The sequence below is a fragment of the Nannobrachium achirus genome (genome assembly GCF_963921795.1).
Source record: "Nannobrachium achirus genome assembly, chromosome: 7".
Classification (NCBI taxonomy): Eukaryota; Metazoa; Chordata; class Actinopteri; order Myctophiformes; family Myctophidae; genus Nannobrachium; species Nannobrachium achirus.
Window position 1 is genome coordinate 16,332,662 of NC_137816.1, and position 26,026 is coordinate 16,358,687.

The 26,026-nt window shown below is 41.3% G+C and overlaps 1 protein-coding gene across 1 annotated transcript in view; it reads left to right on the top strand.

Annotated features, from left to right (window-relative positions):
- Positions 1-1,330: 1,330 nt before the first annotated feature.
- myom2b (myomesin 2b) overlaps positions 1,331-26,026 on the top strand; it is a gene marked incomplete at both ends in the record, with an annotated part of 56,352 nt that continues 31,656 nt past the window's right edge. Inside the window, 18 exons of the mRNA XM_080730075.1 lie at positions 1,331-1,416; positions 5,515-5,572; positions 6,570-6,727; positions 8,596-8,682; positions 10,663-10,751; positions 11,276-11,326; positions 11,670-11,834; positions 13,476-13,637; positions 14,913-15,054; positions 15,225-15,424; positions 15,654-15,707; positions 16,384-16,511; positions 19,657-19,840; positions 21,140-21,317; positions 21,783-21,904; positions 22,280-22,467; positions 22,965-23,091; positions 23,792-23,964. Coding sequence (XP_080586201.1) covers positions 1,331-1,416; positions 5,515-5,572; positions 6,570-6,727; positions 8,596-8,682; positions 10,663-10,751; positions 11,276-11,326; positions 11,670-11,834; positions 13,476-13,637; positions 14,913-15,054; positions 15,225-15,424; positions 15,654-15,707; positions 16,384-16,511; positions 19,657-19,840; positions 21,140-21,317; positions 21,783-21,904; positions 22,280-22,467; positions 22,965-23,091; positions 23,792-23,964 — 2,352 coding nt within the window. The remainder of the gene's footprint in view (positions 1,417-5,514; positions 5,573-6,569; positions 6,728-8,595; positions 8,683-10,662; positions 10,752-11,275; positions 11,327-11,669; positions 11,835-13,475; positions 13,638-14,912; positions 15,055-15,224; positions 15,425-15,653; positions 15,708-16,383; positions 16,512-19,656; positions 19,841-21,139; positions 21,318-21,782; positions 21,905-22,279; positions 22,468-22,964; positions 23,092-23,791; positions 23,965-26,026) is intronic.

The window sequence follows — 26,026 nt, forward strand, 5'->3', positions numbered from 1 at the left end:
TGTCTGTCTGTCTGTCTGTCTATTTGCATATATTTGTGTGTGTGTGTGTGTGTGTGTGTGTGTGTGTGTGTGTGTGTGTGTGTGTGTGTGTGTGTGTGTGTGTGTCTATATACATCTATATGCAATGTCTGTGTTTGTGTATTTATATGCATAATATGTTTAGTGTGTGTCTATGGTACTGTGTGTGTGTGTGTGTGTGTGTGTGTGTGTGTGTGTGTGTGTGTGTGTGTGTGTGTGTGTGTGTGTGTGTGTGTGTGTGTGTGTGTGTGTGTCAGTTTGTCCTTGTCATTGCTGAAACTTATGGGGTTCATAAATAAGTCATGAGTCATGAACAGTTATGTGTGATGACATTCCTATTGTTATGTGTTCCTGTTGTAATGTGTGTTTTTATGTTGCTGTAGCCCACCTGCTACCATGCACCCAGTAACCCATGTATGAGTATAGGCTAGGTGTATAGGCAGTTCTAGCCATTGATCTAGCCAAAATACGACGATGCACTCTAGGAGGGTATAGCATAGACCAAGGGTCTTCAACAGGGGGTCTGGGACCCCTAGGGGATCCTCAGAGTTACTACAGGGGGTCCTCCAAATTTTTGTGTGATAGAAACTTTTTTTCTCTGTTTTTTACATTAACCACTTGAACCCTATAGCGTCCATATTCTGAGAACTTTAGCCAAAAATAGCAGATCTACAAGCTTGTAGATCGGCTATTTTCGGCAAAGAGCTTTGGGGGGAAAAAGAGCAGACTAAGTACAGTGAAAGGTCAAGTTTATTAAGTATTGATGGTTCAAGTGGTTAAATATCTGAAAACACAAATTGACATGACTCCAAAATACACTGACGATTGTGCTGTCAAACAATGAAACTATATGGAATCTATGAAAAGGTTGTGGGGGGTCCTTGCTTCATCTCTCTCTCAACTAAGGGGTCCTTGGCCTGAAAACCTTGAATACCCCTTGCAGAGACACCTTGGCAGAAGACTGGTGTAGTTAGGAATGATGCCATCAATGACATTGATGACATCACCGAAACTCACCTGAGCGTGTCATCAGGTTTGATGTTTAGCCCCGCCCAGAGAAAAACTGCTCTCATCAGGAAATGCCCAAAACAGGGCATTTCTCTTTAATGTCTTACAATATATTGTGTGTGTGTGTGTGTGTGTGCCTGTGTGTGTATGTGCATGTGTCTGCATGTTTGTGTCTGATGTGTGTGTGTGTGTGTGTGTGTGTGTGTGTGTGTGTGTGTGTGTGTGTGTGTGTGTGTGTGTGTGTGTGTGTGTGTGTGTGTGTGTGCGCGTACTGGTTTGTCAGGTCAGTTTTTACAGTGTCACCATGTCAATGTTGATCAAACCGGGGACTTTCGACCATGAGTACTACCACAAACAGAAACGATATGTGGTGAAAGAGTACACTGGCAGGTACCTTGTTCAATGCAGTTAGTCTAACATAGCACTATCACAGTAGAGCTAAAATTACTACTAATATGGTTGTAGTAGCAGTATTAACAACCATCACCAACATTTTCTCACTCTCATGTCGTAATATAGTGACGAGTTGGAGCAAAATCTGACCATGCGTCTCCCGTTTGATGGGACATCCCTGTCATGTCGTTTATTCAACGTCCCAGGTTGTCCCACCAACTGGGGAATGCAGAAGTGCCGTTCTCAAGTTGACACAAAAAGGCTTTTATGCCTTTATTGATAGAAGGACAGTAGACTGACAGGAAATGGGGGAAAGATGGGGGGTGACACGCAGCAAAGGTGATCGGGAATCGAACCGCCGCCGCCGCCAGGCATCTATGCCTATGTGGCAATGCCTAAGTGGTATACGCCTAACTATACCTTTCAATCCGAGGTTGTTGTTGCGATCGTCAGGTCGCAGTTATTATCAAAACCTCCATCCGCTGTCAGTCAGTCTGTCCGTCACGTCACGCCACGTCACACTTTTGGCCCTACTCTTATCTCCGGCACCGTTACCCCTATCCATGCCAAACTTTGCACACACACTCCTTGGTTGGCAAAACACAACCTCCACCCCTGATTTCTCACATGCCCGTCTTCTAGCGCCACCATGAGGTTGCCGACCTGACGGTCGCTTATCTCCCGATTAGGGAGTCTTACTGGTTGCTATGTACAGTATAGCAACATTAATTCTTTGTAATTCCTAGGTTTTGGGAAACGAACCGCCGCCGCCGCCAGGCATCTATGCCTATGTGGCAATGCCTAAGTGGTATACGCCTAACTATACCTTTCAATCCGAGGTTGTTGTTGCGACCGTCAGGTCGCAGTTATTATCAAAACCTCCACCCGCTGTCAGTCAGTCTGTCCGTCACGTCACGCCACGTCACACTTTTGGCCCTACTCTTATCTCCGGCACCGTTACCCCTATCCATGCCAAACTTTGCACACACACTCCTTGGTTGGCAAAACACAACCTCCACCACTGATTTCTCACATGCCCGTCTTCTAGCGCCACCATGAGGTTGCCGACCTGACGGTCGCTTATCTCCCGATTAGGGAGTCTTACTGGTTGCTATGTACAGTATAGCAACACCAGTAAGACTCCCTAATCGGGAGATAAGCGACCGTTGGTCGCTTATCTCCACAAATATCACAACCTCCACCTCTCACGTCATACGGGTAGCCATAGTTACACCTGGAATGTTGAATCTCCATATATGGAGATAACCTACGCATCACACAAAGTCTGACCTCACCAGCCCATACTTGGGCATGGACGACTTATATCTCCATATACGGAGATGGCCATATATGGAGATACGATGACATCACAGAGTCCACAGCTGATGATGTGGCGTGATGTCATACAATACACAAACAAGCCCTATATAAAGGGGCAATTCTCACCAGGGAAGAGAGCATTGCCTGGAATGTTGAATCTCCATATATGGAGATAACCTACGCATCACACAAAGTCTGACCTCACCAGCCCATACTTGGGCATGGACGACTTATATCTCCATATACGGAGATGGCCATATATGGAGATACGATGACATCACAGAGTCCACAGCTGATGATGTGGCGTGATGTCATACAATACACAAACAAGCCCTATATAAAGGGGCAATTCTCACCAGGGAAGAGAGCATTGCCTGGAATGTTGAATCTCCATATATGGAGATAACCTACGCATCACACAAAGTCTGACCTCACCAGCCCATACTTGGGCATGGACGACTTATATCTCCATATACGGAGATGGCCATATATGGAGATACGATGACATCACAGAGTCCACAGCTGATGATGTGGCGTGATGTCATACAATAAACAAACAAGCCCTATATACTGATGCGATACGATGACATCACAGAGTCCACAGCTGATGATGTGGCGTGATGTCATACAATAAACAAACAAGCCCTATATACTGATGCGGAGATATGAGCAGGGCAAAGGTGTGACGTGTGACGTGTGACCGACCGACGGACGGACGGCCGGTGGAGGTTTTCATAGTAAACTGCTCCCTGACGGTCGCAATTAATTCTTTGTAATTCCTAGGTTTTCAGAAAACCTAGGTCAGAATTTAGAAGTCATTTTTAGAATCAGCCTCTGGTCTAAATGGGTTAAACAAGGCAGCCTCTGCTGACTCAGCGCTATGGAAGTTGCATACCAATGATAGCCAAAGAATTGTAAATCATCCCTTATCGTCAACAGGGGCTGCGACCGGACAGAGCCACATGGTCAAATCCTACTCCAACTCTACACCCATTTGACGCTATGTGTGTTTTGCAGGCATTGGCATCACCCATGGCTGCAACCACAGACAGAGCCATTTACCACAATCTAGATAACAATACTACACATAACATTTGTAAAGCTAACACAGCTTACCCTCAACTGATATAATATCAGTTGTATTTCTGTAGCCAAAAAGTGTGTTGTGAAGTTAACGGTGGAATGATGGCCAAAAATTAGTAAACAGTACTCTATTTGCTGGTATATTATTTGTCCACACTATCTTTCAAACTGAAAGGTGTTTCCTATAATGGTACACGATTTAAACAAATTGCAGGCCGTGTGAAAACAGCCCCGACACTGGTGACAGTTTCCCAGCTTTGGGAAAGTGTTCACATGCAAATGCCTATCTCGACAGGAGTACGATTTTGTATTTAATGTGGATTTTCACTTTAATAATATTTGGATAATACAGTCAATCTTGTGTTGTGCTAGCTTCCTATTGTGGCATGATGGCACTCTTTTATAGCTCACTGTGCCACCGTTCCTATTTATTTTTTCAACTGTGTGAAGATAATGTTTGTTGTGTGTTTTGAGAAAGATGTGTCCTTGTTGTGTTTTATCTTTTTACTTAACCCATATCCCCACTGTTTTAATGATTCTTAATCATTTCTTCCCTCTCATTGTTTATCTAAGCTAAATATTGTGAAAGTTCCATCTGTACTACCATAGAATGCTTTTGCTCAAACATTTGATGTGGCCAGCTGATTTCTTCTAACATGGTGTCACATGTTTTTGAGTCTTACATTTCTTCTGAACAGCAGTGGTGCAGTTTTAAAGTGTCAGAGACATCTTTTTAATTGGCACTGAAATAATGACTATGAGTTGCTTTATTATGGTGTTTAAGTATTTCACACTGTGTGTAACTGACAGTGACGTGTCCACTGTCTACCCTCTCTGTCCCTGCGTAGATGCAACTGATAGAGGTGTCATTCAATAGGGACATGTTATGTTCAACCGAAGGACTGCGAACTTTGCGGTTGTCCAAAAGACACCTAAGCCCCAATGCAGCTTTGATCTGTGAACTGGCAGGCAGTTACTGTAGGCAGAATGTGATGGCATACACCCAGAATGTATTCATTAGTAAGCTGGAAAGGTCTCTTCAACTAGATTTACACCTCATGGTATTACAATCCCAGTTGAGACTATTTGCTTATCAAATATACTTGCAGGTAAGGAGAGAGCCCCTCTAAATGTAAACATGTGTCCTTCACCTATGAAATAGCAGGGGAAATGCTGTATTGTTTTGAAAACTGATATGGACACATTTGTTTTTATAGACATGGTTGGTGCTATAGGCACATGATGTGTTAACACATGCTGTGATAAGTAACATAACTCACTGTGCTGTACATATAGCCTCAAATGGTACACAGTAAATTGATCCATTTGTAACTCAGAGTGTGTTCAAATGTTACCAAATGGAACCCCAGGGATCTTTCTCCAGGACTTCTTTAGTCCAAAGACCAACCAGTAAGGTTCAGCAGTGATCAGTGTGTGGGGATATCGGGAATTGGTATAACGAACAAGTCTGACTAAAGTAGAAGAAAAAACGGAGAAAATTGGCCAAAAAGCTAACAAAAAGCTAACAAAAAGCTAACAAAAAATTAGGATTTTACTGTGTACTGTGTAATTGAAAGTGATGAATACGTTTGAATAGTTTGTATAATATTTATTGCTACCTCCCAGTTATGTTCAGGGCCTATACTGCTGTTGTGAATATGGCAGATAAACTGATTGACTGTTTGTCTTCAGCTTTGGAGTGGTGCAGGACGATTATCAGTACAAAGAAGAAAAACGCATCCAGGGAGTGGTAAGACTTTCCTTCTCTTTTACTTTGTCTCTCTCTCTTTCTCTTTCCCTTTCTTTGTCATTCAGCCATTACTGCCAGTTCCTTTAATGTTTGCATTGACCATACTACAGTTGCATACAGTGAATGAGCATTCCCATTACAGTGTATCTTAATTATGCATAATTTCACAGAAATATCTGTTGAGTATGCCAGTATTTGATTTAGGGGGTAAAAAAAAGAAAAGAAGTATAAAAAAAGGTTTTGCGCATCACTTGCTGAGTATGCTGCCTAACATGTTATTGCTGTTGATTATTTTTATGATGTAATTATTATGATAATGTTTTAATCAGCGATCATGATATTGCAGACACCTGTTGGCAAAGATCTTTCTGGAGTAACACATTCAGATAACTGAATGTGTTACAGCATTTAATAAAGGTGACTGATGGCGACCGTCCGCGACCGTCCACGACCATCAGGTCGCAGTTACTATCAAAACCTCCACCGGCTGTCAGTCAGTCAGTCAGTTAGTCAGTCAGTCAGTTAGTCAGTCTGTCAGTCTGTCCGTCACGTCACATCACACTTTTGCCCCTACTCTTATCCGCCACTGTTGCCCCTATCCATGCCAAACTTTGCACACACTCCTTGGCTGGCAAACCACAACCTCCACAACTCATTTCACACACCATCAGGCTGATTTTAGCAAAACACATTTTTGGACACTGTTCCTACAGATGTTGGCCTAAAATCACGCAAAGCGGTACACAGTATCTCTAAAGTCATGTCATCAACATGGATCTGTCACATTTCTCATATTCCCTCCTGATTGGCTACGATTGCCTTCTATAAGTTTGTGTATGCGACGTGACAATCGCTTATCTCCCGATTCGGGAGTCTTACTGTTATCGGTTGATAGAAAAAAAATATTTTTGTTAGGAAGATTATCTTTATTCAGTATGTCAGATGATGATCAGTTTTTGTTTCCCGAGCCATCATCATGTTCCTCATTTTGTTATAGGTGAGGAAGAAGATGGTGGTGGATAAGTATATACGAGAGGAGTCCATGATCAGGGGCCCAAAGTTCCTGGTCAGACTCCGATCCCACACTGTGTTTATGAATGCTTCGGTCAAAGTCTTCTGTACTGTTGATGGCTTCCCCACACCAATTGTTAAATGGTGAGTACAAATAACCACTCTTTTAATATACTACAGCAGGGGTAGGCAACCTTAGGCACGGGTGCCAACATTGGAGGGTGATCATTGCCCACGTGCATAAGTGTGAGAGAGGTTTTTTCTTTTAAAATTAAATATTCAAAAACGTTTAGTCAGTTAAATGAAGTCCCTTCACAAATTACATCCTACACCTAATTCCTCATTCATTCATTCTGCATTCAACTCCTATCTTTTTTCTAAAGAAGAAAAAAAAGTTATGTATAGCCTACTGTATGTACAATCAAAATCAGTTGGACCTATTTCATTTTGATGTGGTGTCACAATTAAACGTAATGTTGATATGGCACACTAACTATCACGAAAATGAAAACTGGGCACTTCATGTCAAAAAGGTTGCTGACCCCTGTACTACAGTAATACAGTAAAACATTCTTCGATCACTGCATTTGAGCATTCTCCAGTCAGACTTTATGCACTGCAGAGGTAATTGTTTGTGATTCATACCTGGCGAGGCAGCAGATCTGCAAGCTCACACAGCATGTAGTGATGTGATTTGTTGTGTCACGTTGTGAGGTTGTAGATCGGCTATTTCCGGCACAAGACTCCGTCGTATGATTAACTCAAGCTGCCCCCCCGTGCTGCCCAGTCGCTGTCTCCAAGTGTCCCCAAGCAAGACACTTAACCCCTTGACTGCTCCCCCGGCACTGTATTAATAGCATCCACTGCTCCTGATAGTTGACATGGGTTCATGAACAGGACAATTTGAACAAATGTACAGTGACAAAAGAATACCCCATATTAGTGGGAGGTCAGAGCAAAATTATTATTATTAATTATTTAAGAAATGGGATATAAATACAGTATATCCCTCCTCTCCACTCTACTCTTTGTGACAATGAGTAATTGTGTCGTGTAATTGTCACTGTAATTAATGATAATGATAATAATGTTGTTATTGTTGTTGGTATCTCTGTCAAGGAGGTTAAAGGATCATTTTGAATTTTTGCTTTTTGTTAACTACAAATGATGCTTTTTCGAAGGCATTTTTTTTTAAATAATGTTGACATAGTTTTCTCCAAAAACGATGGTACGGTTTGGAAAATGGTCATCAGTAGCCTAATGTATACACAATATATGATTTGTAATCAAAGTTGCTTAAACATGCAAAACATACCGGTAGGTAGTCTATATGGTCCATAACTTCTGCTGCATGCGATAGGGAGGTTTTTCTCCCTTTGTCTGAATATCTAGCCTGACCATCAGCCTGAATTTTCATTTCGTTTCACTCATTCATCATTTGTCTGAAAGCTCTCTCAGCCAAAGTGGGACTGTTTGACGATCGGTTCATACTGGATCATCCCCATCCCCATTGGGCTGGTTAGATTTCCAACCGAGAAAACCCTGCCTTCGACAGCGTCACCAGACCCTGAATAACTTTGCCAGATTCAGTGGCTGAAGCCAGGCTACTGCTGTTATACCTCCACTACTCGTTTTCAAATATGTTTTTTACTTTTAAACATTTATCTTTAATTTTATAATATACTGTAGGTCAATGGCATTCGTCCAAGTTTCGTACTGTACGTCATACTGTACGTCATACAGAGACGACTAACACAGGCTGGCCACATGAAATCTGAGATCCAAACTGGACTGCAGCTACACCTTGTTGCTCCCAATATCCACATGATTCTCTGTCAAATTATGTGTGAAACATTGACAAATGTCAGAACATATTTGCACTGTCTTGGTGGAGGTCTGTTATCTACTGAGTTCTTTCTTGTTAGTGTGGTTTTCCCTCGATCCTAGACTTCTTGTTGGTGCATATTGTAATGTGTTTTATAAAGTTGTTGATGATATTTCCATGCCTTTAGGTACAAAGATGGTATCCTGCTGGACACATCCTCTGGAAAATACCTGGTTGAGGGCTGTGGTGGCATGCATTCCCTGGAGATCCCCAAGTAGGTTCATCCCCAGGTTCAAATGCTTTACGTTTTAAAAACTCACTTCTCTTAGTAAATATAGCTGTCTATAAATAGAATGGATCCAATGTACTGTGGTTATTATGTTGTCACAAGCTCTTGTTCAATACTTTTCATTCATAAAACCTCCAGCCTGACTTAACCACTTTCAACCTGCTGTCCCTGGGCATGTCATTATAGGCAATAGGCATCATAACAAGACATGTGAGCTTGTAGATTGGCTATTTTTGCTACTTTTGCATGACAGTGTCATGCAAAAGGTTGACATTTTGGCCTGAGTCTTTTTTTCTTCTTCGTCTCTTTCATGCAGGGAGCATGAATGCACCCAGTAAGTGTAGTAGCAATCCGCCCATTTGATTTTGAGATACAGTATCTTTTGTGCAAGTAAACATTTTGGCTTAAGGGTGGCATTAAAGGAAAAGACATGGGGGTCACCAAAATCAATAGGGCCACTAGTGGAGCTAAAACCTAAAATCTCCCCTCCTTAATGTAAGAAAAACTTTACTGTGCATTTGATAGAGAGTGTGACTTGTCTCTCTATCTCATTCTATGCTAAATGTCCTGCTATAGCACTCTGATAAGTTTTATAAGGACAAAGAAGACAGTTATTCTCACAATTAAGACTGACGTTCTTTTAGTGTAATGTGCTCAGCTGACTCTAGTTGGAATGTCTTTCCCAGAGGGGGCCAGCGACATTCTCTGTCCTTGCTTGAGTCTCGGAAGCTCAGCTGTTCAAGCACTGAGATCAGTGACAGTGTTATATGATACTCAGTCTCAGTCCTTCCGTCAGCCTCTTAAACACACTTAAGCGCACAAACATACTCACATCCAATACAGTAAAATAAAGCTAGAGCTTTGCTGTATATTTTAGTCATTCAGATGGTGCTTATTTCATAATAAACTCAAGTCATCACTTAGCATCAATTGTCAATTCTCGCTTATAGTAAAGAATGAGTGTGAAGAATCACACATGCTTTTTGAGCGGTGCCAGCCGCGCCAACAACTGACCGCGTGTTTATGTCCATGCCCGGGTGATTTTCAAAACGGTCTATGTTCTGTTGTCACAATCCCCCCATGTCACTGAAATCTTAAAAATGCTATAAGCTAAATAAGATAAGTTGTAGCCTATAACTGTTCATTTCCAGGGGTATGGTACAATATAATATATTTTATAATACAATATATAATATAATGTATTTTTTGTTACTATCAAAACCTCTACCGGCTGTCAGTCAGTCTGTCAGTCTGTCAGTCAGTCTGTCAGTCAGTCAGTCAGTCAGTCAGTCTGTCAGTCTGTCAGTTAGTCTGTCCGTCACACGTCACGTCACACTTTTGCCCTACTCATATATCCGCCACCGTTGCCAACTTGCCCCTTATCCATGCCAAACTTTGCATACACACTCCTTGGCTGCCAAAACCACAACCCCCACTCCTCATTTCTCACATGGCCCTGTTCTAGCGCCACCATGAGGCCGATTCTTGCAAAACACATTTTTGTACACTGCTCCTACTGATTTTGCCCTCAAATCACGCAAACCGTTACACAGTATGTCTAAAGTCATGTCATCAACATGGATCTGTCCCATTTCCCATATTCCCTCCTGATTGGCTTTCAAAATGTGAATGTTAACGTTATCTTAAATAGTTTGAACTGAAAGTGAATAGCCCAGGGCTAGCATGTTAGTCATATTTGGCATATTGGTCTTGCCATGCTAACACAGATTATGATCCAGCATTATCCAGCTAGTGCAGAGACCACCAATGCCGTTTTTGGGAGCTTGATACAAAGGAATAGATGTTTTTGAATCAAGTTCATGGGCACATTTTTAAATCTACAATAATTTCTGGAAGTTGCTTTTGAAACTTGTCAAGATGAGAACAGTTAATCTGTGACATTTTTACTTGATATTCTTGACATTGCTGTTTAAACCCATACTGTATGTTGCTTTGTTTTTTAAGATGTACCAGTGATGACACAGCTCAGTACATTGCAACGGCCTCAAACCACCATGGACAGGCCTCTACCCTGGCCTCCATTATTGTCAAGAGTAAGCCTATTTGCCAGTCTGTCTAAACACAACAAGTATGCATTTATACTTTTAACCACTTAAACCCTGTATACGTCATTGTATGGGGTCCACCAGGGGCATGTGCACTTGTGCACATGGGGTGATCACTGCCTGCTTCACTGCCTGCTTCCTGTGAATTGTTTTATTTTTGTTTATTTTATTTTTATTTTGTTCATATACCAAATCTACTGTTTAGGCTCACAACCCGGCATGTTGTGAGCTTGTAGGTATGCTATTTTAGGCGGATATTCGCCTAGGGTTGATGTGGTTAATTGCATTCAAAGCTCTGGTGCTAGCAATTACAAATGTACCTTTGAAAACCTTGATTGGGAATGAGGGCTAACATTTTATTTGTCTCTGCCTGCATGCTTGTACGACAAACAATGTTATAAATGTGAATGCCATGCTATGATGTATAATGATGATAATGGCGATGTTTGTTTTGTTGTTGGTGACGATGATGATAACGCTGATAATTATTTCTGTTTTTACCTGGTCTGCAGGGTTCAGGGAGGAGGAAGAATCTTGTTCTTATGCATGGCTGCCTTTCACTGGTAAAATCCCTCAATTGCACATATTCACATATTAGTCACATGGCAGCCATTTTAGTTTTACGTCATGCAGTTGGGGTGCGGTTTCCCACCCCTGAGTACGACATAAGAGCAAAATGGCTGCCATGTGAATATGGTCAATATCAAGATATTTCACAATATTATCACTGTAACCTTTGGCTAGTTTCACATTTACTGAAGCAGACCATCCTTCTGTTCTCATTTTCTCTTCTCTGCTCACATTTAAGGCCTCGGTAAACTCAATAAACTCATTAAAACCCCTTTCTCTTCCTCTATCACCCTCCCTGTCTCCTTGTCCCTCTCTCTATCATTCATACTATTTCAGCTGGCATGCCTACCGCCGTCCAGTTCACTAAGATCTTAATCACCTTTGTGGAAAAGTTTGAATCCGTGTTTGCCAGTGAGGGAGATTCTGCTTCTCTGGCTGCTACCATGACTCTCCAGCCCAACCTGGCTAACCTGCAGCCCGAAGCCCAGTGGTATAGAGATGGTAATTGTCTTGACATTAATTCTGATACGACATGACTCATAACATTACCTTACAGGTAGGGCTGTCACAGTTATTACATAATCGTCTAATCGCAATTATTTGACATAATCGCGATTATTTTGTGATAATCGTCATAATCGTTAACATGTTGAAAAAATGTTTATATATGTTCAAACGTGTAAAAAATAGTGGAAATAGCAGATCTACAAGCTCCACAACGAGCTTGTAGATCGGCTATTTCCACTATCAAAGTTCTTTTTTAAGTATAAAGTTGTCAAATATGTCAGTAATTTCTTTGTATATTTAGGTTATGTGTCATATCTGCCATGTGCCATGTTCGCTGGTGCGATGATAACTTTCTACTGCTTAATGTAGAAAAGACCAAAGAGCTTGTTGTTAACTTTTGTAAAAAGAAGGTGCCTATCTCACCTGTCATCATCAAAGGGCAGGAGGTAGAAATAGTTCAGTCCTATAAGTATCTTGGTGTCCACTTGGACAGGAAGCTGGACTGGAAGATGAACACAGATTCTGTGTTCAAGAAAGCTCAGTCTAGACTTTTCCACTTGAGAAAGCTCAGATCTTTTGAGATCAGTAGGCCACTCCTTCATGTATTCTACCAAGGTATCCTTGCTAGTGTCCTCTTTTATGCTGTGCTCTGCTGGGGGGGCAGCATCACGGCCGATGATGAAAACCGAATCAATAAATTGATTAAAAAGGCTGGCTCAGTGATTGGATACTTTGGATATCACTATAGCCAAGCGAATGAGGACCAAATTGAACACTATTCTTTCCTTTGAAGGCCATCCTCTCTATAAGGTATTTAAGGACCTGCGTAGCAAGTTTAGCAACAGGTTTTTGATGCCTATAATATCTACTGAGCGAATGAAGAAATCCTTTGTTCCTGCTGCTGTTAGATTCCTTAACGTTAACGTACATCGCTAGCTTGGTTTTTGGGAGGGTGTCATGTAATTTGTAAAGTCTGTTATTGTTATTTGTTGTGTATTCGTATGTTTGTTATATGTTGTCATTGATTTTGTGTATTTGTATTCGCTCTGGTGGCAAAACATGTTTCCCTTTGGGGACTAAGCAATAAACCCATACCATACCATGTGCAACTTCAAAGCCTAAAAGCCAAACAGAAATGTAATTGTCAACAACAAAAACACAATTAAATCGTTAATCGCAATTATTTGAGAGAAAACTAATCGTCACGTAAAATGTGATAATCGTGACAGCCCTACTTAGAGGGGTAGGCAATAGTGGACAACCCGGGTCGGCAGTGGTTCAGGAGGTAGAGTGGCCGCTCAGGAGGTAGAGTGGCCGCTTGGGAGCCGGAAGGTTCCCAGTTCGATCCCGGCTGCCCCTGAATTACTGTCGAAGTGTACTTGAGCAAGACACTGAATCCTTGCATGGTTTCCTCCGCCATCGGTGTATGAATATATGTGCGAACGGGTGAATGGAATGCACAATCATTGTAAAGTGCCTTGGACAAAGGCGCTATATAAATGCACCATTTACCATTTCAAAAAAGATGAAACTGTTTCGTTTTATAGTCAAACCATTGATTTTACAGTGAAACCTGTAAAACTCCAGGCTGGGAGTAATTGATTTCATCTCTGTTTATCTGTGTTTTATACCCAGGCACCCTTCTGTCAGATTCTAAATGGGTGAAGATTCACATTGGCCGAGGATGCACAACCTTGAGTATTCCTCAACTCGCCAAGGAAGACGAAGGCCTGTACACACTGCGTATGGTGACCAGAGGGGGCATAGCAGAGCACAGTGCCTTCGTCTCTGTTGCAGGTAATGGACGGAATGATGGGATGATAAGTAATAAACTCACTCAGCCATGTTTTTATCATCTCCGTATTTCTCCAGGATCAGATCAGTTTAGAATTTTAAATGCACCAAAATCATCATAGATGATTTTATTTCTTCACGCTCTGTCTTAAAGGTCACATACTTTAGTTATTTTAGTTATCATAGTATCTATTAAATACATATTCATTTTTATGCTGAAAATATCGTTTTTCTCTGCTGCCTCTCTCTGCTCTTGCAACTCACAGCCGTTTTAGATTGTAGCAATTTACAGTATTAGTCATTCATAATGATTACCTGACTCCAGATAATGTGAGAAATCCTGGCAAACAGGTTAATCCACTATGACATTAACACTAAATAAATAGCTGAGCTAGATAGCTGGAACTCCTCATGGTGTGGTGAGCCAACTCGCCATTGGCGTGTTACTTGTAGTTTGATTCCATTTATCTCTGTACTTTATATTGTATCCACATCATTGTGTTTTTATTATTATAAAAGACAGATCATCAGGTCCCCACTATGCACAGAAAATCATCCTAGTGATGGGGGCGAGGCAGATTGTTTTGATTGATTGATTGATTGATTGATTGATTGAAGACTTTATTAGAAGTTTGCATAGGAAAAGGTACAGTTTCATGACGGTACAGTTCACTGGTACAAGGTCTACTAAAAGGAGGTCCTAGAAAAGAATAAACTTATTTCCACAGGAAACCATTTAAGTATCTCATATAACATTGAATGACAGATGAATAGAACACAGTACTATGCAGTTGATATGTAAATAAAATAAAATGAAAGAACCAAAAAAAAGAAAACAGTAAGTCTAAACAAACAGTAAGCATATACAAAGAAGGGGCAGGGGAGGGTAGGGCTGGGCTAGGTTTGTGCAGCGATGGATGGCTGAGGGGACAAAACAAAACTCCTGCTAAACCGAACCTTGTGCCACTTCAAGGTTCTGTATCTTCACCTCGATGGCATAAGGTTGAAGTAGCGATACAGAGGATGACCATGTGTCATTTATTATTGAGAGTGCTAAGCGTGTAAGTGTGGTGGAAGCAATACGGGTAATACTGTAAAGTTTGTTTCTATTAGGCATGGACAGTATAGTGAAAAGAAACATGCTGAACAATACAACAGAACAGGTTGAATAATGCTTTTGTATAGTAATAACAGAAGATGGTGGCAACAGATAGTGATCTTAAATTACGGATTACATGAAGTCTTTGCTGAAAACGTATACATTTTTTGCGTCTATAGATACTCCTCCTCCAGTTCCTCTTGCCCCACCTGCTCCTATGGACATCAAGATCCATGATGCCAACAGGGATTATGTCATTGTCTCCTGGAAGCCTCCTAATACCACAATAGAGGGCCCTATCGTGGGATACTTTGTGGACAAGTAAGAACCATTTAACTGGCTAATGAGAATCGACGTTGTCTTTTTATTTATCCTCTTAATAATTCACTGTCTCCTCCTCTCCTCTCCTCTCCTCTCCTCTCCTCTCCTCTCCTCTCCTCTCCTCTCCTCTCCTCTCCTCTCCTCTCCTCCTTTCTCCCTCTGTTGTACAGGTGTGAGGTTGGGACAGAGAACTGGGTCCAGTGCAACGACCACCCCATCAAGATCTGTAAATACCCAGTGACTGGCCTGTTTGAGGGACACTCCTTCTACTTCAGAGTCAGAGCCGTCAACGCTAAAGGAATCAGCAAGCCGTCCCGCATTTCTGATCCTATCGCTGCACTGGACCCCACAGAGTTTGAGAGGCTTCATGGTATAATAATAATAATAATAATATAGTAATAATGAGATTTCATAATAACAATAAAATGGAAATAATAAGTAAAATATAAAATAAAGTAGTGAAAGCGAGACTAATGAAGTGATTTAAAAGAGCATACCGAGTTTGGTAGCTTGATATCGTTTGTTTTTGGGTGTTTCAATAGTACCTGTATGTGGGATGCATGCTCTTTAAATGTTTGAAATTTGTTTTCTTTCTGCAGCCTTAAAACTGGGAGGAAAGATGGATGTGGTGTCTTACCAAGATGAACTGGAAGGTAGGAATGAACGATATACTGTAGTGCAGTGTTTCTCAAATAGGGGTACGCGAGAGTACTGCAGGGGGTACGTGAGAAAAAACTAGAAAATGGAAATATGTATTTAGTGTTATGGCCAATGATAAAACATTGACAGATTTCGTGTGAACCTACTCATTTGTAAATCGTTAAACCAAATTACACCAATACCTTGATTAGTACAACTGTTATTGAATAGAAAGCAATGTTTATTTGCCATTATGCTGCTTTATTTTGAACATACTGTATGGCATGGGAACTGGACTTTTCAGGTCAATTTTTCTAAGCAAAATGCTGTAGTCAGGGTAGGGTAGGGTACTAGGGGGTACTCGCCTTCAGAAATCAGTAGAGGGAGTAGTAGGGGTACTGCAGCCAAAAAGGTTTGAGAACCACTGCTGTAGTGTACAGTAAATACATCTATTGTACAAAGTAAACTCAACTGCTACAATTGGTATCCAGACTTGAAAATACATTTTCTGTTTAATAAAGAGCTGGAGAGACATGGACACTCTTTTGGTTTGTATGAGATTGCTTTCAACTTTCATGTTGAAAAACCTTTATTAGTGTATGCAATGTCAAGAATCAATCTAAGTTTCTGGTGTGTGTGTGTGTGTGTGTGTGTGTGTGTGTGTGTGTGTGTGTGTGTGTGTGTGTGTAGCTGCGGGCAAGCCCCCATGTCCTTCAGCTGGAGTCGTTGCCTCAGAAATAGACAGAACCTATGTGGTTCTGAAATGGAAGGGTCCAAACTATTGTGGCAAGGCCCCAATGTGGTACTACATTGAAAAGGTAAGACAAACTTGACACAATCCTAGAAAACCTTAATAAACTATATTTAAAGATGAAGTGCCATGATCCCCTCCCAAAAACATGATTATCAGGTATTATGATTACACTAGGAGGAAGATATTTTCCAAAAAGTGTACAGAAAGAGTTGAAATTAGGTTTTTATGTGGCCACACCCACCAGTTCATTAAGTATGCCTGGTTGTCACGGTGGGTGGTTACCCAGCTGAAGTTAGCCACACCCACAGTGTTGGGTGAATGGTAAAAGGGGAGGGGATGATTATATGATGTCATTTTATCTGTGTTTTTGGATCAGCACTTTTGACCCACAAAGGTGTCAGTCTCCAGGAAGAAACCCCAAATACAAAGGGAATACATAATTGCTCATAACAACCACACCAGGGAGTCTAATGAAGTACTGTCAACCTCCTAGACACATGAAAATCAGAAAAAGTACAAAACTATGGCACCACCTCTTTAAAGATCCACTGCTACTACTACTGTATAGCTAGCTTCCTGCTGTTCTGAAGACTAGAATTAGCTAGCATTCACATGCATTGCCTTAATAATAATAAAAAATAAAAAATAATCAGGCACCGCTTTTGACATTAAACCTTATGAGCCAAAATGCGACTGCACAGCGGCCGCTTTTAGACAAGGCTGATCAGAACGCCTTTTCTGGCAGAACAGAGCACTTTGAAAAGTAGAGAACAGTTTATGACGTGGAGCTCTTTTTATCATCTGTCCAGTCACAGCTGTACATACAGTACATGCAGAGCTGCTCTCTGAGCTGATTGTATCACTAATATGCCCCACTATCTGCCCCCGAGGCACCCACACCATACTACCTCCTCTTTTTATGCCTTTCTGCCTAACAACCTAATATAAACATCCTATGCCTTAATCATGGAGTTGTAGTTTCATAAAGGCCTGCTGATATTTGCAATTAAAAAGTGAGTTGTGGTCCAGCAGCGTGAGTTTCAGTTGACTTATAGAGCATCAGTGGTGTAAAGTAACACTGAAGTACACTTTTGAGGTATTTGTACTTTACTTGAGTATTTATAATTTCCAATAATTTTACTTCTACTCCACTACATCGTTAGACTACTAGTTACTAATACCAGTACCGACCGTTGGTCGCTTATCTCCACAAATAGGCCAAAAAATTTGTTTTACCAATTATCAAGACATACGGGCAGTTGACAGTTTGCCATGGTTACTCATTGAAGTTGAATCTCCATATATGGAGATAACCTACGCATCACACTAAGTCTGACCTCACCAGCCCATATTTGGGCATGAGCAACTTATGTCTCCATATATGGAGATATGATGACATCACACAGTCCTCAGCCGATGATGTGGTGTGATGTCATACAATATACAAACGAGCCCTACAGTATAAAGGGCCAATTCTTGCCAGGAAAGAAGCATTTCTTCGACTCAGACCTTATCGCCAGGGTTGGCTTATAGCAGCTGTCGGTAGGACCATATATGGATTCTGTTAGTGTGGATCTCCTAACAGGGCATCATCTGGGATACAATCCCTTTTATGCCCATATATGGAGATCCCTAACAGAATCCCTTTCATGCCCATATATGGAGATCCCTAACAGAATCCCTTTTATGCCCATACATGGAGATCCCTAACAGCATCCCTTTTATGCCCATATATGGAGATCACTAACAGCTAACAGAATCCCTTTTATGCCCATATATGGAGATCCCTAACAGAATCCCTTTTATGCCCATATATGGAGATCCCTAACAGAATCCCTTTTATGCCCATATATGGAGATCCCTAACAGAATCCCTTTTATGCCCATATATGGAGATCCCTAACAGAATCCCTTTTATGCCCATATATTATGGAGAGATCCCTGCTCTGAGTATCTGACGTCAGTGTGATGTCACCTGTTTATGCCCATATATGGAGATCCCTGCTCTGCGTATCTGGTTGCTATGGTAAACAGTTGGTTGCTAGGGTAAAAAAACATGGTTGCTATGGTAAACAGTTGGTTGCTAGGGTAAACAGTTGGTTGCTAGGGTAAAACCATGGTTGCTAAGGTGGTTGCTAACGTACACTAACAGACCAGCAACAACAGACTGTTGCCACAGCAACGTACACAAAGGTTTGTGTACACATGTGGTGTGATGTCATACTGATGCGGAGATATGAGCAGGGCAAAGGTGTGACGTGTGACGTGTGACCGACGGACGGACGGACGGACGGACGGACGGACGGACGGACGGACGGCCGGTGGAGGTTTTCATAGTAAACTGCTCCCTGACGGTCGCAATAAATTATAATATTATAAAACATACATAAACCACTTTAGCCCTATTTTAGGGCTAAAGTTTGAAAATAGCCGATCTACAAGCTCACAAGCTTGTGAGCTTGTAGATCTGCTATTTTCAAACATTTTGTACTTTGTACTTTTGGGTACTTTAAGTACATTTTGATGCCAACACTTTGATACTTCTACTTGTAACAGAGTACTTCAGCATTGCAGTATTGATACTTTTACTTAAGTAAAGAATGTGAGTACTGTTTCCACCACTGAGGAGCAGCCGTGCCCACAGCAGAGCTGACAGGCGGGGGAGGAAACACAGAAACTCCAGTGCTCATCTCTGGCTGCTTGTCTATAAAATATGTGATAAATATGCCATACAGTTGCTCAATCTACACCTACTAGTGTAAAACTATAATTGTTATTATTTTCAGCAGAAAAGTTGCTCTAGACATTGTTTTTTCTTCGTGAAAGGTGGCTAGTGTGAACATACCCTTATGCACAGTTTCAGTAGTGCTTCACAAACATCCACTGTTATGTGTAGTATTCTACAGTAGTACTGCATTGTCAGTAAAACAATAACTTGCAATTTTGTAGAGATCATTAGTGATTTGAGTCTCATCAGTTGCAGTGTGGCAGTGGCAGATGCCCTCCTTATGCTGTGTTTGACCAGAAAAATAAAAAACTACTGTCACTGAAATTGGAATGACTCACCATGTAGTGTACAATACATTCTACGACTTTTGTTTTTGTGTGTGAAAAACATAAAATGACTCTCTCCTAAACTCTCTCCTAAACTAACAGCCTCTGTTTGTCTATGTTTCTTTGTCTTGTATTTATTTCTATGTCTCTTCATAGTTATTGGTCAATGGGGGATCATGGCAGCGTGTCAACACACAGGTCCCTATTCGCTCCCCTCGTTATGCTGTGTTTGACCTGCAAGAGGGTTCGGAATACAAGTTCAGAGTTCTATCTGCCAACATGTACGGAACCAGTGAACCATCAGAACCATCTGCAACCATTACGACTCTGCAAATTAAAGGTCTTTTTGTTGTTGTATGGATCAGTTTGTATAAATACAGGCACTTAGGCACACTATGAAACCAGTGAGCAAGTTGTTGCGACCACCTTAAATAGTTCACTTTACAGTATGTCCATGCTAACGCCAAGCTTTTAATCAGAACACCATCATCAGAGTAAAGAATATTGCCCTGACAACGTTAACCACTTGAACCCTAGTGTCCCTATTCTGGGAAATTCCAAGGCAAACATTTAGCTTGAACACACTTTCAAAAACCAAGTGTCCATAATGGTGTCTAAATAAACTCTCCTCTGTTTAATCGATTGATCCTCCACAAGGCTTTGATTGAAAAGGTCACTTCTCATCGCTGATTCTGAGTGTCAGCTGTCAGGAAGGCCTGTTTTTAACTGAGTGCAAACTCTATCAAGCCGGCATATCAATGGCTCCCCATTGATGTTTGGACATTGTGGAAATATCCACATATAATGAATGTTTTACAAACTAAAACTGCACGAATCAAAGACCACACTGAGTAGGTAAACGATAGAAATAAAGTAATTCCTTGGGTGAACTATTCCTTTAAATGGGTAATGTTTCTCTTTAATAGTAAAATACCTGCCAGTATAATAGGAAGGCATCCTAGCCTTGGCTCCTTTAGTGAAAACGTACTGTAGGAGATAACCAAATGACACTCACACTTATTTCTGTCCATTACAATATATAATATGTATTTATTATTTTCTTTTGCCGCTGGATGTTGTTGACTGTAAGAGGGATGTTGTTATTATGTATTACGTCAGGGTTCCCCAATAGGCGGCCCGCGAGCCATTTGCGGCCCGCGGGGGGGCTACTGTCTGGCCCACACCAACCCCAGTAATAATGGTGGTATAAGAGCAGCAACAACACTCGTATATCGTCGTTGTCGGGTGGAAATCTCGTATCGCCAAATTTGTACGTTCTTTTGCAAATCATACAAGGCCGTCGCACAAAAGTAGTGAAAACAGCAGATCTACAAGCACACAACGCCTCGCACCGCGAGGCGTTGTGTGCTTGTAGATCGGCTGTTTTCACTAGTTTAAATCATTTTTAAAATGATAAATGCAAAACAAATGGTTTTGGACATACAAGATTTTCACCCGACAACGACGAAAACTGTCCCTGGAGTAGCGGAAACGCCGGCGTCGCCCCCTGCAATGTTGTGGCCCTCGGCTTGGTACCCTAGAGTCCTAGACATATAATTTGGCCCTTGGGGGAAACTAATCGGGGAACCCTGTATTACGTTATTCATTGTCTATTATAATGGTGTCTTGTTGTTTTCAGGTGTGCCATCAGCTCCAGGACAGGTGGTTGCTACCCGGGAAACTGACACATCTGTTCTCATCGCGTGGGCTCCCCCGAAGGAACCCAACCAGCTGATTGGCTACTACATCGACCAGTGTCTGAAGGGAGCCAAGGACTGCTGGACCGCAGCCAATCACAAGCCACGGGCCGACAACAAGTATGTCAAAAAAGTTCCACGTGTCAACTAACCCACTGTTTATGACTCACTGTTACAAAATGGGTCACAAATGTGTTTTATAAAGGCCTCTAATGTACATGATGAGAGCAGAACTGCCCAGTGGCTTTGTGATTTACACAGTTGTGTTATGTCGATGGCGGCGATGGGTAGAGTTGACATGTTCCTTGTTTTTTTTACCAAGTTTCAGTTTCCTCCCGCAGTCCAAAGATGTAACATTTAGTTGAACCAGAGATGCCAAGTCTAATTGGTGCCTGAGATGAGATCTGAGGTTGTGTCGTGGCTTAAAGGGGATACAATATCTGTGATCAATCCACATGCAGGAGAACTATATGAATAGTTTTGGATGCAAAATACTCTGCAACGATTTTCATATGGTTTATTCATTATGTGCCCGGTGTCTAAAGAAGACCTTTACAGTATTTTTCTCTCTTCTTTTTTTTTTAGGTTTGTGGTTAGTGGTCTTACCACAGGAGAGACCTACGTGTTCCGTGTCCAAGCCATTAATGAGATCGGTCTCAGTGATGAATCCCAGGAGTCTGCACCACTGTCTGTCAAGGCTGCCCTCAGTTAGTATTATTATATCGTCGTTGTCGGGTGAAAACCTTGTATGTCCAAAACCGTTTGTTTTGCATTTATCATTTTAAAAATGATTTAAACTAGTGAAAACAGCCGATCTACAAGCACACACCGCCTCGCACCGCGAGGCGTTGTGTGCTTGTAGATCTGCTGTTTTCACTACTTTTGTGTGACGGCCTTGTACGATGAAGCAGGGCTTTACTTTGTGAAAAAACGTACACATTTGAAACTTGGAGATAAGAGGTTTCCGCCCGACAACGACGATATGTATATATATGTGATTCTTCTTCTTCTTCTTCTTCTTCTTCTTCTTCTTCTTCTTCTTCGGTTTCAAACATTCTTATTTGACATATTTCTGCTTTTAGCTCCCCCATCTGAACCGTATGACATTGCACTGCTGAACTGCGACGGCCATTCCATGGTTCTGAACTGGAAGCTGCCTCTTCATGATGGAGGGTCAAAGATCAAAGAGTATTACGTAGACAAGAGACGCACTGGAACCACCGTGTGGAGGGAGGTCCACATCCCACCAGTTCACGAAAGAGTGTATAAGGTATGAACTTAGCAATGCATAATGGTAATGATGAGAAATTAAGTCCTCTTGTTAAAACAATTACAGTAAATTGCTAATAATAATAATTTTATACTACAATTGGGAAATAAATGTGCTCACAAAAAAAGGGAAAAGTTTCAATGGGAAAATTCAAAGTTCAATCATTCCATTCAATAAATTCAAATCAAGTAATGGGGCCGTACCAAATGGACCACACAAAACATCCTAAAGCATATTTCCATGGTGGTCCATTAAAATATTCAACTCTCAAACAACAGTGCAACAAAACGACTACACAAAAATATTGAACACATTTTAAATATTTACAAATTCATGATTGATGATGATAAACTAAATAATCACCATCCTATCCTATCAGGTATACTTAAGCATGCAGTGGGCACAACAGTGACTTATCGATGTGAAACCTACGGTACTGCAAGTGGCCGTCTGAGTTATATTATATCGATTAACGATAGTTATGTTGTGATTGACAGGTGGAGGGGTTGACAGCAGGAGCAGTCTACCAGTTCCATGTATACGCTGCTAATCTGGCTGGTCTGGGAGCAGCCTCCAAACACTCTGCTGACCTCACCTGTGATGCCTGGAACATGCCAGAACCTGGTTAGTAACTACAGTATAGTTTTCTACCCAGTGACTGACCTGTTAGCTGTAATTTTCTTCTATAAACCACTGTGAGTGAGTCCTTGACTTTGAGAAATTTTATTTGGTCGCTATAATCCTGATTAATCTTGACTAGAAATGTGTATGTCTAATAGAGATTTTTAAATATAAAGGATCCTCTAAATCAGAGGTTCCCAACTTTTTAAACTGGGGACCCCCCCACCTTGACGAGCACTAAGAGTTGAGCCATTATATTTTGTATAACACAATTGTGAAAATAGTACATGCTCACAACGCGAGGTGTTGTGAGCATGTACGTACATCGGCTATTTTCACAATTTCTGTCTCTAATATTTGAGAATTAGGCCAATGTTAAATTTGTCATTTAGATGTATTAAAAAGTCATTAAACTGTCACTTAAGAAATGTGCAGATACCCTCTAAACTAAAGTAACAGTTAAACTTTATGTTGGTTTGTTTACTTTTGAGTGAGAAAACAATGTTGCACATTAAGTTAATTATCTGGAGACTCCCCAAAATAATTTGGGGACCCACCTGGGGGTCTCCGACCCACAGGTTGAGAACCACTACTGTACTGTACTGTACTGTACTGTACTGTACTGTACTGTACTGTATTGTACTGTACTGTACCGTACTGTTGGTGTATTAATGTTGTAATCTAATGTGTGTTTGTCCTATAGGCCCAGCCTATGACCTGAGGTTCAGTGAAGTGAGAGATGATTCGGTGCTGATAGAGTGGGAGAGGCCTGTGTACTTGGGCTCCGGACCAATCACGGGTTACATGGTCGAGTACGCAAAGAAGGGATCCTCTGATTGGACCACAGCCAACGCCGCAGCTCACCGCAACCTCAAGGTGAGGTCACGGTTGTAGGTCATAATGAGTTAATTCACTTGCAGAGGACAGGTTTTGAACGGACAATGTGTGCCAGTGGCCTTGTTTGCTCTACAGGAATTAAGTCATCTATCTTGATTTACCTACTAGTCTAGAGATTTTTTCCTGGATTACATTACCTTCCAGGTATGTGCAAGGAAAGGACTCTAGCAAGTGATTAAACTGTGTTATACTGACATCTAGTGGCCATAGCAGAGAACAGGACTGACATCTTCAACATGGATATGAAAGAAATATATACCGGTATAAGAATTGGATTGCCATACCATGAGTAAAATGATTAGGCCTATAGTCAATGTTTTCTGTGAGCATGGGCTGTATCTTTTTAATTTACATTGTCTACCTGCACCTAGCGGCGAAAAAAAAAGAACTTCTGGGGATTAACAGTATACAGGGTATTTGAGGGCAATGTGTAGCCAAACAGTCCTTTACGTTTTTTGTTAGTTTATTTGTATCTACAAAGGGTGAGTGAGTGTGTACAGTATGTGTGTCCTTCTCGTATCTCACGAATCATCCACCCAATCGCCTTCATATAAGGCGGGCCTATTACTGGTGCACCAAGGGCACTCCATTGGGGGCGTCAGCAATTTGCATTTACAGTACACTTGTGTACGTTGGGGTCACAAAAGTGTCCCTACCCCCCTCCCGAGGGAGTTTCAGTAATTTAATCACAATCTATCCCCTGGTAGATATACCTTGTGTGAATGCAGCAGTGCGAGGCCTTTATAATGACTATACCTGTCTTTTGTATTTCTCTCAAGCACACATCTAAGTGCTCTGCATGCGCCTTCTATTGTTGTGACATGCTGTAGCTACCCTACACTGCACTGCTAATAGACAATAGAATTATCCTAGAATTAGTTTGCATACACACCAAACTGCTGGACATCAAAGTACACACAGCAGGTTAATTCAAAGCACATCATAAAAAATGAACGCTTCTTTACATTCAGAACAAACATCAAACAAAAAGCATGCCCCACACTGAATAAGCACTCACTATTATTGTATCTACAATATCTCTCTCTCTCTCTCTCTCTCTCTCTCTCTCTATATATATATATATATATATATAATATATATATATATATATATATATATATATATATATATATATAGTACTGTACGTCTATATACACTAGTGAGCTTGTAGATCGGCTATTTTCATTGAGGATATTTAATGTGGAGCGAAAACAGAAAAGTCCTTAGCATAAAGCCTCAAGGGACTCTGGTCAACCAAGGATAGGGTTCAAGTGGTCAACAGTTTGGGAATGTTCTGTCCATTCTTTTAACAAAGCACAGTGTTTCCAGTGAGGTCCTGGTTTCCTCGGGCGTTTAAAAACAGTTTAACGCACATCCCCCCTATCTTGGTGCGGAGCCAAACTGCAAGAGCAGTCGAACCATTTAGAAAGAGGTGCCCGCAACTCACTTCTGCGCCGCTCCAAACTTTATTACGTACGTCATTTCAACCCTCAACGGGTCTTCCTCGGGTTAAAAAGTTAAACTAAAAAGTGAGTTGTGAGCCCTTCTTTCTAAGTGGTTTCCTTGGGCACCATTATGTGCGGGGAGAACAGGTCCTCTCCCTGCTGAAGAGAGGCCTCCATATACTGACCAGCATCACCTGGGGCTGGGCAGTCCTGTCTAGATACCACCCTCCTCCGCGTACAATTATCTTTCTCAGCTCTCCCGAGCGTCTGGGCCACTTGCGACTGGGAGGCCTATTTTTTTGTGAGACATTTTTCAAAGTAACCCTTTCTTTTTGTCAGTCCCTGATTAAAAATATCCATACATTTGTCTCATTTTCTTGACATTTTCGGTTTCCTAAACAGCACCATACAAATACACCATGCGTGCACAAGTGAATGTCAGATCATATTAGAGAGATATGATCTGCAAATCTCTCTAATGTGATGTCGTAAGTTAACATAGTCTACCAGTATACTGCGTTTTAGGTGTGACATACTATTAATAAAATATTATTATATGAATATTTATACACACACACACACACACGCACGCACAC